The 12,399-nt window shown below is 34.5% G+C and overlaps 1 protein-coding gene across 4 annotated transcripts; it reads right to left on the bottom strand.

The window, feature by feature from the left end:
* Positions 1 to 783: 783 nt before the first annotated feature.
* LOC132126936 (CTD nuclear envelope phosphatase 1A-like) lies at positions 784 to 10,197 on the bottom strand. Of its 4 annotated transcripts, none has more exons than XM_059538572.1 (7): positions 9,924 to 10,197; positions 7,075 to 7,141; positions 6,798 to 6,916; positions 3,759 to 3,947; positions 3,517 to 3,628; positions 2,723 to 2,807; positions 784 to 1,736 (listed from the first exon to the last, which is right to left on the bottom strand). In XM_059538572.1, the coding sequence occupies exons 1-7, from the start codon at positions 10,026 to 10,028 to the stop codon at positions 1,676 to 1,678; spliced, it is 738 nt and encodes a 245-aa protein (XP_059394555.1). In that variant the 5' UTR covers positions 10,029 to 10,197; the 3' UTR covers positions 784 to 1,675. The 4 variants fall into 4 exon arrangements, with proteins under 4 accessions (XP_059394555.1, XP_059394559.1, XP_059394546.1 ...); XM_059538576.1 differs by having other exon boundaries at positions 3,610 to 3,628; XM_059538563.1 differs by lacking the exon at positions 784 to 1,736 and adding an exon at positions 1,835 to 2,055 and having other exon boundaries at positions 3,610 to 3,628.
* Between the last annotated feature and the right edge of the window lie 2,202 nt (positions 10,198 to 12,399).

Here is a 12,399-nt window from a genome sequence, read left to right as displayed (position 1 = left end):
TTTGTAAGGAGGGACTACTTTTTCCGCTCACGCAGTTATACGAGCGGTGCTGCGGTCAGTCATATGACCATCTGCCCTAACTTCCGGTATCCGAAGTGACGCAGAGGGGTTTTAAAAATGTTACTTGAATGATGTAATAAAACTTAAAATAAAACTAATTTAATTCATACTAAAACACTGGAGCAAATGTGACAAAGGTTATGTACACACTTTATGCAAAAATCTTAGAGAAAAGATAGATACTCATAAAACAAGATTAATTATATACACATATGGTTTAGAAAGGGATTCTAAACAATTACAATTTTGTAAGATAGGATTTCTAAATACATTGGTTTTATTACCCCAACAACAAATTAGCTTATTTTTGTTTTGTTTTTAGGCTAAATTGAAACTACATTTAAACAAGTTTAAACCTAAAACAAACTTATTCAATTTTGTTTTCGTTTAGTTTAGTTTTTTTTTTATGTAAAAAAATTTTTTTTTTGCATCAAGAGAGGAAGGAAATATGTGTTGCCTAAAGAATGTTTTGCATTAAAAATGATTTCTGCAACTGGTCCATTAAACGTTAAATAAGATTGTAAAAGAAAACTGAAAACTGAACCCATAGTATAGTATAGTGACACGTTTTTTATTAGAAACGTGCACAGGTCTATGGACTTGTGTCCCAGGAAGCTGCCTCGAGACTCGACAAGTGTTAGATTGATGAGAACAGAACTGACATTATCTGAAGGGTGCAGAGAAACCAACATAGCCTTGAGTAAAGAAAAGAAAAGGTGTCTGTTGCTCAGTCAGTTCTTCAATACAATGAAGTTTTATAAATTCAAGTCTTGCCATTATTACACTTTCAGGTGAGAAAAAAAAAAACACATTTGTAAAAAGGCGTCCAAGTGGTAGGATTTCATAACCAACCACATACATTCTGTAGAGAAGAATCAGAGCAGATAGGCTTAAAATCTGTCATTAAGCTTCTTCAAAGCTCGTATCTACTACATCCTCCCTGATAATCATGACAATTTCATTTACTGCCCAGAATAAAACAGGATGAGAACTAACCAAAAGAATAAAATTTAAGAATCTGCCACATAATCCATGAATTTGGACAGGTCTACCATTGAGAAGTCATTAAAACCCCATGTCTTCCAAGACAGTACCTTAATAACAGTATATACAACTCTACCATGATGACCCTGAAGTCCACCAGTCCGTCATAATCCGTCTCAACAAGAGTTTTCCAGTGAACTCTATTAGATGTGCAGAGTGCTGCTGGCCAGTTCTGAGCAGATCTCCACCTTTAAAAGTGAGGTATGATGTCCCAAGCTGGGATTGAAGACGCAAGTCACGAAAAGGTCTGTTTTTCTTGCCTCAAATATCCTCATACACACATTCCACAAACGTAACTCACACATGTGATCAGCACAGGTAGAGCTGTAAGGCAGAGACTCCATCTCGAAGAAGAAAAAAAAAAAACGTAGGGAAAAAGCTTCCCAAAGACTTTGCCTTTTCCATCCCATCTGAGTTCGGGACAGATTCTCTTCCCTGTGGCCCTTACATAAGGGCGTTTCTGAGAGGTAAAGAGTCGAGGGAGAACGGACAGGCAGATGTCACATAGGGAAGCAGTTGGAAAAAAAACTAAAAAGAAGAGCGGGCTTGAGGAAAGCCCTCGGCCGGATGATCACCAGAGTCGATGCTGGTGGAGGTTCCTGCTCAGGACGGACCGTACGTCTGCCGTGAACCTGAGAAGGGAGCACACAGTGAAGTGGGGTTCAAGTTAAAGGGTTTGTTCACACAGAAATGAAAATTAGCCTGTTTTACACTCACCCTCGAGGCATCCCAGGTGTATATGACTTTCTTCTTTCAGACGAATCCGGTCAGAGTTATATTAAAAATGTCCTGGCTATTCCAAGCTCTATCGTTGCAGTGAGTGAGTGTTTTTTTTTTTTTTTTTTCAACAGTCCACAAAACGTCAAATAAAGAGTGCACATCCGTGATAAAACATGCTTCACGCGGCTCCGGGGCGTGAATAAAGTCCTCATGTAGCAAATCCATGCATTTCTGTAAGAAAAATATCCATATTTCAAACGTAATAAACACTTTTCTCTCACAAGCGTTCAAGCGGATGATGTCCGTTCTTTGGAACCAGGACTCCCTTGGCTTATATAAAAATCATAATTTTTCTTTGCAAATCCTCGGTTTGTACTTATTCATACTAATTTGTTAATATTATTCATACTTATTCAAACTAATTCATGACCGGCGTTTTGTTTTCTGTCTCCACGCTCGTCACTAATCACATGACGCCTACGTCATCCGCCGGAACTACTTCCGCTTATGAAAGCTAGACGAAGTGAGAGAAAAGTGTTTATTACACATAAAATATGGATATTTTTCTTACAGAAATGCATGGATTCACTACAAGAGGCCTTTATTCACCCCCAGGAGCTGTGTGAGGCACATTTTATTACGGATACATGCACTTCATTTGACGTATTGTGGACTGTTCAACAAAAACACCCACCCACTGCAATAACAGAGACTGGAAAAGCCAGGACATTTTTAATATAAGTCCTACTGGATTGGTCTTAAAGAAGAAAGTCATATGCACCTAGGATGCCTCCAGGGTGAGTGAAACACAGCATAATTTAAATTTTTTGGCTGAACTAACACTAACACCATAAAATAAAGAAAATTTTTGCATGTTTTGAATGTTTTAGATCTTTACCTTAGTGCATCCAGCATGGGCAGCAGGTTAAGAAGTGCTGTGTCGCTTGGGTCACTAAACCACGATTTTATAGGTATTGCATTATCTACAGGCAAAAAAAACAGGACATTTGTTTTTACAAATCATCACATATTTATAAGAAGAATTTTTTTTCCCTCCAGAATTGTGAAATATACACTTTCGCAATTTTGAGAAAAACGAATTGTGGGAGAAAAAGTCGCTATCATCTTTTTCATTTTTTATTCAGTGGCAGAAACGGACTTCCATACATATTCATAACAAACACACATTGCAGGAAAGAAGAACATGTTCTCAGGTGACCATATAATTCTTGTAGTTGACTTATAAGTCTTAATTTAAAAAACGGTGACTAATAGTGACAAAAGTCAATGTGCATCATCCAAGACAGAGCTAATAATTTATTGATTGTTTCTTCTAAACTGCTACCCTAAAGTGATGTATGAAGTGGTACTGACTGACTGAGTTTTTTTTCTTTATGGTCCTTTTAAAGCCAGCATTATAATATACTTCCGTAAAGTGATGCATTTGAGAGTAAAATTACTACGGGGCTTTGTTTTTATCCAAACTAATTGAATTCTGTAAAGTTGTCTTTATATGACTACATAATATAACATATAAAACCTGTATTACATCTGATGTTTGCTTATGGTTCACATTGCTGTGATAATGAAACATGATAAACATCATGCAGAGAGACCAGCTGGACAATCGCTCACACACACACACACACACACACACACACACACATGTTAATCCTGCAATCCTGGTCTTACCTGGATGACTGCGATATGCTCCCGGCGAGTTGTCAAGAATGACAATACTTGATAAGTCGCCATGTACGACGGACAGGTCTTTTATATAACTACCTGAATCCAGCGTACAGTGCTGCACAAGATAAAGACAACACAAAGACGACAAAACATAAATTGCATGTCCTTTACTAATTTCTTCCATTTTCGTTCTTCTCTTGGCAAATGTTGATGCGAAATGAAACCTCAAGAGTTCTAGCGGTTACCTGTCTGTAGTATCTTCTTTTGAGCAATCCTCTGTTGTTATCCAGTTTATCAGCTACCGCAGATCCGTAGATCTCCATACTAGCAGTGAACACCACCAACTCATACCACTGACTGACCACCTCCAGGAAGAAGTCCACATGAGGCCTTTTATGCACAAAGAATCGCACCGGATGTTTGTCAATCACCACCTGAAAAAAAACAACGGCTTATGTGAGGTTTTTTTTTCTTTTTAACTAATAATACAATACTAATACTACTACTAACACGTTTGACCCTAGAGCACAAAACCAGTCTTAAGTATCACAAGTATATTTGTAGCAATAGCCAACAATACACTGCATGGGTCAAAATTATTGAGTCAGAGGTCAGAGAGTGGCAACCTCTTGAACCACCACCACGTTCGCGCTGGAAAACTTCCGCAGTCCCCAATTAGCCTTTCGCCGGCCCCTCCCCCAAAACGGCCATTGTCCAATCACACATCATAGCAACCGTTACTATGTGAGGCAGTTCCGCCAAACTTTGACTCCAAGCAAGATGGTGAAGCGGTGCGCTCACGGCATTTGTAAATCGGACACACTAGAATAGAGCTGTAATCGGGCCTTAAAAGTTAGGCCCGACAGGACCCGAGCCCGACAGATTTCGGCCCGAGCCAGACAAGTACATTTTGATTGACAGCTTTTTAAAATCCCGAACCCGTTTACAGCCCGACATTATTCAAATGTACGCACGGCCACAGCTCTTTTGCCTTTTGTCAAGAATGAGTCATTTATACATGTTTTAACATAATTTATACATGACTAACGTAATAGGCCACTTGGAAGTTTGAACAAAGAAATAAACATCTCAACTCAGAACTCTAAATAGCCCTAGGTATAGACTCATTTAGCCTATAAATAGGCCAACGCACCAATAAAAACGAGTCTTTCTTAAATTTAATTAAGATAAATTCTAAATTAAGATGGGTATTTGGCAATAACGAAATTAATTAAGATAAAGACTCTGCCTTATTTGCTTCGCCATAGCAGCTGAAATTTAATAAAAGAATAATGCCAACATTAGCCTATATAGCCTATGTCTACATTATGCATTTAAGACTCAATTAGTATTTAGTTATCATTATTAAAACCTTTACACACCAAGATAATAATAAAAATAGCTACTCGCCACAGACAATAATAGACCATAACATATGAAAGAGAACTTTCCCAGCAGTGCAAGAGCATGACTGGTACACAAGGCTGTGCTGGTTGCATTTGAGGTACAGGTCATGGTGTTTCTCAGATTACGCTTTTTTTTCCCTCCACGGCATACTGTAACCCCTTTTGCCTCGATCTGGAGGATATCGCGGAGGTATTACTCCAAAAAAGGTCACTGACACGCACGGGTATACCTCTTCCCGTCATGGCAATCTGTCGCGCTGGTCGTGTGTTTGACCATTTGTTTGTAGGAAGTAGCAACAGTAACTAAGGGGGGCGGGGCTTGGCGAAAGGCTAATTGGCCGAAATGCTCTGTTCGACTTTTCTGAGATCATCTACTCTTCCCTGTGGATGACCTGTGACCTACTTTCTGTAAGATCTGAATATTTGAGTTTGAATTTTTGACATTGAATTTTAGAAAACTGAATTTGAAGTTCAGAATTTCTTCATCTTGAAAACTTGAATCTGATTTTTTTTAATTAATTGTTGCAGTATAAGAATTCAGAACAAAAACCTAGCTGTTTGAAAATACGTCTATAAAATTCAGCCATAAAAACATTTCAATTTGTTAAATTTCAGATGTTCAATATTCGTTTAAAAAAATCTAATTCAGAACTATTTAAACTACCACCTAAAATTCAATTTTGTTAGATTACACTTGCAAATAATTCAAATGTACACAATTCAAATTCAAATCATTTTGTCATAATAATAGCTCCATATGTTATTAATTAAAAAATTTTTCCTAAACAAATTTCACATTCACAAATGCAAATTCTCTGTCTTCTCTGTTTTCCTAAAAGAAATGGAAAACTATATGAATATAATCTCAGTGTCTAATAAGAAAGCTATAAGGACTGTTATATTTGCTCTGCCTTTGATCTCCTTGTTTAATTTTGTTTAGATTTTGTCCCTCTTTTTATTCTCTATGGTTTTTTTTTTTGGTGAATATTATGTGATGTATGTTTATACCTTTGTATCTTTTTGTTCTGTGCATTAATAAAAATAGAAAAAGAAAAAGAAAGCTCTCGCGGTGATTTGTATGCAATACATCGTGCCTTGTGTTACTAAATATGTAAATAATATTTGGCCTTCGATCGTCTCAGTCTGTAAAGATAAGCTCTCAGGAGAGACACGGAGCGGCGTCATCTTTCACCTCCGCTTGTCCTTCAAGGCAGCTTGAAGTAAGCTTGTATTACTGAAGTAACCAATAACATCGATACAAGTTTTTTTTTATGTTACAGCGTACTACAGTTTGTTGCGGTTTATTATTGTCATTCAGTAACACAAGCTTACTTTAAGCTGCCTTGAAGGACAAGAGCACATCTTTACAGACTGAGACGATCGAATGTCAAGTATTATTTACATATTTAGTAATACAAATCACCGTGAGAGCTTTCCAATATGTGCGCCACTGGGTGGCGTCTGTACTTCCCGGTCAGAGAGCACCTGTCCATCAAAAGCTTACTATCCAATCAGAGTAGATCACTGTTAACCCCGCCCCCACGAGAGGTTTGTGTCAAAACACCAAACGAAAAACTGCGAAACGTAAGCGAAATCTGTGGCAATGAATTCAGAATCCACGATTAGCGAAAACGAATCTTTGAAAAACATTAACAAAGAATGAAGTATATTTGAAGAGCCTGTTAAATTAGTGCGACTGAGTTCATTTTTTTTCGTTTTCATTGTTTTTTTCTTCTTTTGTAATGGCATATTTTTGATAGTTTCTGAAAAAGTTACGTTCAGTTTTATAAAGTTTCGTTCATTATTATTGAAACAAATGTAATTCCATATTGTTCACGGATGTGCATTATTAAAGCGTCAAACGTAGCAAACCCTTACTTTGAGGATGAAGTCTGGCGGTGTTCCCGGCCGCACCGTAGGTCTGAGAACGCCATCGTGATGCGAGTGGATCAACGTCTCGTCCAGATCTAAAACTAAGATCTTTCGCTTCACGCCGTCTGAATAGAAACACACACTCCTGTATTACTCAATCAAAATCAGCATTTGAAAACACCGCACACAAACAGCGGTCTCAAAGACTCACTCAGACTCAGATCAGGCTTTCTGTTGTCATACCACTAACTTTTAACTCGAGGAGAAGAAAAGAAACACTCACCGAGTCTGTTTCTGGAAAGGGGTGACAATGGTAAGATGTCGTAGCGCACTGTTTGATACTGGATTATCTAGAACAGGAAGGAGACAGAACAGGAAACAGCCACCTCAGCACACATGTATGATACAGAAGACAACAATCAACACGCCTTTTACAGTTCATTTAACATGCTACACTGGTTTAAATTAAACTTTTTTACATTTTAACTAATTCAGAAATTTTAACAACCCACTCGTCTATAAAAACAAGTGAATAAAGGACGTTTAAACAACACACTACATGACCCAGAATTTAGATGAAGAAAAAAAAAACATACAGTAAATATAAATACAATCCATAACTGGCCAGTTGAGGGATCATTCAAATTACTGTATAAAAAAAAAAAAAAATTATATATATTATATATATATATTATATATATATAATATTGATTTTGATTGATTTATTTCCTGATGCCTATCCAGTCCAGATAAATTAAATCTTCAGTTATTTAAATAAAAATATTATGTTAGTTAAAATGTATATATATATAAAAATCAATAATAATAAAAATAATAAATATTAATTTATAATATTTACTATTGGCATTTTAATTTGTTAATATGAATATTTACAAATGTTTATTAGTTAATATTTAATTTATATTAATTATAAATATTTATGATGTTTTTAATGAGTCATATTTTAATGAGATATGATTATTAAACTAATATTGGCATAAGGGTACTTCAGACTCCAGATATCAGGATATAATAAAAAATGAACAACAACGATAATAATGTATTGGATAAGCATAAATAATTACTACTGACATTTAAATAAATGCTATTAAATACAGTAGTCATCATTTGAAGAGGAAGACAAGAACGCATTGTGGTTTAGGTTTTAGGACAACTTTGATGAAAGGTTTTGATCCACTTAAAATGCTGACAAGTGCATTTATAAAATATTCATCATTTATATTGGTTGATCATTAATATTAACTACAGAAATTGTTTCGGTTAGTGTGTCACTAAAACGTTCTGTAACAGTGGGAACCCTGAAGTAATAAAAACGAACGTAAGAGCTGTTGTGGAGTTGGCCCTTTCACAACTGGTCAATTAGCAGCTTACTCAAACACACAACCATCTGGAAGGAACCTGAGCTCGAACTCAGACGGCTGTCCCTTTAAGAGCTGCCAGACCCTCGCCTCGGCCCACTGCTCACAATGAGCATACTCTTCCTCTCTTTCTCCAAATCCCTCTCTTCTGAGCTATCTTTAGCCCTCCCAGCTGTCTAACAGTGTCAGAGGAACTTGGGAGAGCACAGCTGAGTGAAGCTGCCAGGGTGACTTTGAGAAGGGGGCAGTTTATTCCCAACCTGATTTAGGCCTCAGTAAGGACTCATTCATAATGTTGTGACTGTAAAGTGTGTTTAGTGAAGTGTCTGCACCTCCAGTGCCCAGATCAGAGTCCCAGACAAGCAATGCCTTTATTATTGTGCCTTAAAGATCATCTTCAAGAATATTATACAACTGGATTGCCAAAGCCTGCTATGCCCAGGCGGATTACAGCCTGGTTTCCAACCCCAAGTGTTTACATACTCTGAGCTAAAGCATGAGATTCAGTTATCAGCTACTTCTGAAAAACATTTAACCTATTGGATATTCATTCACATATGTGACCATAAAACCAGTCTTGAGTGTCAATTATTCAAAAGCTGAATAAATAAGATTTCCATTGATGTGTGGTTTGTTATGATCGGTCAATATTTGGCTGAGATACAACTATTTGAAAATTCTGGAATCTGAGGGTGCAAAACAAAATTCTAAATATTGAAAAAATATCCTTTAAAGTTGTCCAAATGAAGTTTTTAGCAATGCATATTACTAATCAAAAATTAAGTTTTGATATATTTACAGTAAGACATTTACAAAATATCTACATGGAACATTATCTTTAATTAATATCTTAATGATTTTTGGCTTAAAAGAAAAATGGATAATTTTGACCCATGCAATGTATCTTTGGCTGTTGCTTATATCCCAGCGACTTAAGACTGGTTTTGTGCTCCAGGGTCACATGTTATATTGCCATTATATTAATTAGTTATAAATTAAGTATATTGTTAATTTAATGCCATGTAAGCATCTTAGACTATTTTCATGGCAAAAACAATAAAAAATACAAGTACAATAAATACAATAAAAGCCAACAAACAAACAAACAAACTTTATATTATATATATTTTTAGTTTTATTTTTGGGTAAATTATTTACTAACATACATAATACTTTAATTTAAATAATTAAAGATATTCAATTTAATTTATCTGGACATATATATATATAATGGACAATAATAACATCCAAAGGGTTAAAGGATAGATACCCACAATAAAAAAAAATAATAATAATAGTATAGCAATCTATAGTAAACACTAGTGTTTTTAAAGCATACTATAGTAAAGTACTTGAATAAATGTGTCATTTGCGGTGGTAAAATAACAACTATAGTATTATAAACAAATTACTATTACTTACAATACACTGCAGCAAAAACTATAGTATACTACAGTATTTATTACAGTTTATCAACTTGTTAATACTACAATATGCTGTAGCATGCATTAACAAAGCACAGTGGATACTATACTATATACAGGATAATACACTTAACTGTAGCATTGTTCAAAAACACTAGTATTTTTCATGTTGATATGTTAAAACAAAAGTTTGTGAATAAACTGACTGTTTAAGAACCCAGACAGGTGTCTGCTGTCTCTTTTAGACACCAGGGTTAAAGTTCAGAGCCATGTCATGCAACAGAAGTAGCTCAGATGTGTAAAAGTCTCTGTTTTGGTGATTAACTCACCGTTCGTATGTGCTTCCTGAGGATGTACAAGAACAAGCTCCATATTCTGGAGGTCAGTGCGAGGAAAGAGCGCGCGCCGAGCAGACACTGGCGCGTCTTGATCATGTCCACCACAACCCCGGAGTCCGAGAGGAGGGATTCACACCGGACACACGAGCAGCACAGTCACTAAAGACAGTTTAAATCCGACACGGGAGAGCAGCACGGGCCGCCATCGCTTCCTGACGTCACTTCCGCGAAGGCACCTAAAGTTCGTGCTCACGTGGCCTCGGAGGTTTCAAACGGACTCGGCTCTTGAGTTACATTTATATTTACAGCGCACTGTTTTTATTGTGATTTCATTTATTTGGCCCTTTAGCATTCTCTGTTAATATTCTATTTTATCTATTCGTTTTCTTTTTTTATTAAAAAAAAATATATATTTTTAAACTCCTTACATTTAGTCATTTAGCAGAAAGCGACTTACAACGACTTTTTTTTTGCTTTTGTTACATTTATGCATTTAGCAGACGCTTTTATCCAAAGCGACCTTTTACGTTTTTACCTATTATGTGTTCCCGGGGAATTGAACTATTAAATATTAAATATTATTCATATTAAAATTAATTAAAAAGTAAAGTTCTACAATTCTTAAAACACATAAAATGAAAGCTAAATAAAATAGAATAGAAAAATATTTTTTTTATTTACCTTTAGTTTATATATATATATATATATATATATATATATATATATATATATATATATATATATAGATTAATGTAGAATAAAAAGTAATTTAAAGCAGTGTAACATAAGGCTGCAAAATAACAAAATGTGTTGTATATATATATATATATATATATATATATATATATATATATATATATACATACAATATGTATATAGACTAAAGCTAAAAAAAATGACATAAGCATATAAACATTATGAAAACTTCAGCTAAAATTAAAATCAAGCAAATTCAAAATATGTATAAAAATGAAAAGAATATAATTCTAAAACATCACTGTATACAACAGTTTATGTCTAAAATTGAAGTAAAATTAAAGCTAAAAACGACAAAAGCACATAAAATACTAAAACGCTAACTAAAATGAAAATTAAAACTGAAAACATATTTTTTAAAAAGCAAATTCAAAATATTAATAGAAACTATAAACATATATCAATAATATTAATACAACACTGTTTAAAGCTAAACTAAAGCTAAACTGAAATATAAAAAAATCCTAAAACTAAAAAAACATTAAATAAAACTTCAAGTAAAATGTCAATAAAAACTAAAAAGAGAAAAAGAGAATTCAAAATATTAATAACAACTGTAATAGTATATAAATAATACTAAAACAACACTGTTTACAACAAATGAGGTCTAAAACTGAAATGAAAGCTAAACTGAAATATTTAAAAAATCTAAAACTAATTTAAAAAATGACAAAAGCACACAAAATGTATAAAATGTCAACTAAAACTGAAAAAAAAAACTGATTTAAAATATGAATAAAACTCGAATATAAAAACAGATTGAACGTCAGGTTTGAAGTGTTCATCTCGGACACATCTGGCTCTTTCTGTACATGTCCAGGTTGACATGGTTTGGCCTGTCCTCAGACACACTGAAATGATTTCACAGAAAATCACTTTATAATCTTATGTTTACTCAGACTAAAACCTCTTATGTGACCCAGGAGCACAAAACAATCAATTCTGAATAAATAAGCTTTCCATTGATGTATGGTTTGTTAGGATCAGACAATATTTGGCTGAGATACAACTATTTGAAAATCTTGAGTCTGAGGGTGCAAAAAAATCTAAATATTGAGGAAATCGTCTTTAAAATTGTCCAAATGAAGTTCTTAGCAATGCATATTACTAATCAAAAATTAAGATTTGATATATTTACAGTAGAAAATTTACAAAATATCTTCATTGAACATGATCTTTACTTAATATCCTAAGGATTTTTGGCATAAAAGAAAAATTTATAATTTTGACCCATACAATGTTTTTTTGGCTATTGCTACAAATATAACTGTGCTACTTATGACTTATGGCTCCAGGGTCACATATGTTATATCTTGCATGACTTTGTGCGTCTTGTGGTCTTTGCCACAGAATGGCGATCATTGTCTGCAGGTGCCACAGAGATAACAGTTCTGGCTAAATGGCACACAATACCCACAATGTCTTGCTGATGCATGTCTGAATGCAATGATAGTTTTAGCTTCTCCTAGTGGTCAGTGGAAAAACAAACAAGAGCATTATTTCAATCAAGAGTTTTCCTTATTAATATGGCTAATATTAATAATATTAGTAAAATGTAATACTTTTGCTGATGTGTTACAATATGGTTGTTAATAAACAGCATGAATAATAAATAATGAAAAATAATGTAAATGCAAATGTAAATATTAAAACGTATTAGCAAAATAACCAGACATACCCCCCCCCCCCCCACCCGCTTTTTTTTAAAGCT

Source organism: Carassius carassius, chromosome 3 (assembly GCF_963082965.1).
Source record: "Carassius carassius chromosome 3, fCarCar2.1, whole genome shotgun sequence".
NCBI classification, from domain to species: domain Eukaryota; kingdom Metazoa; phylum Chordata; class Actinopteri; order Cypriniformes; family Cyprinidae; genus Carassius; species Carassius carassius.
This window is presented reverse-complemented; position numbering and strand designations above follow the sequence as displayed.

Excerpts from the sequence above, each read along its gene's own strand:
- LOC132126936 (XM_059538552.1), bottom strand. The coding sequence starts at position 10,028 with ATGATCAAGACGCGCCAGTGTCTGCTCGGCGCGCGCTCTTTCCTCGCA. Across the intron at positions 3,948-6,797 it reads CGCCAGACTTCATCCTCAAA|GTGGTGATTGACAAACATCC; the intron begins GTAAGGGTTTGC and ends GTTTTTTTTCAG. Across the intron at positions 2,808-3,516 it reads AGCATATCGCAGTCATCCAG|ATAATGCAATACCTATAAAA; the intron begins GTAAGACCAGGA and ends TTTTGCCTGTAG.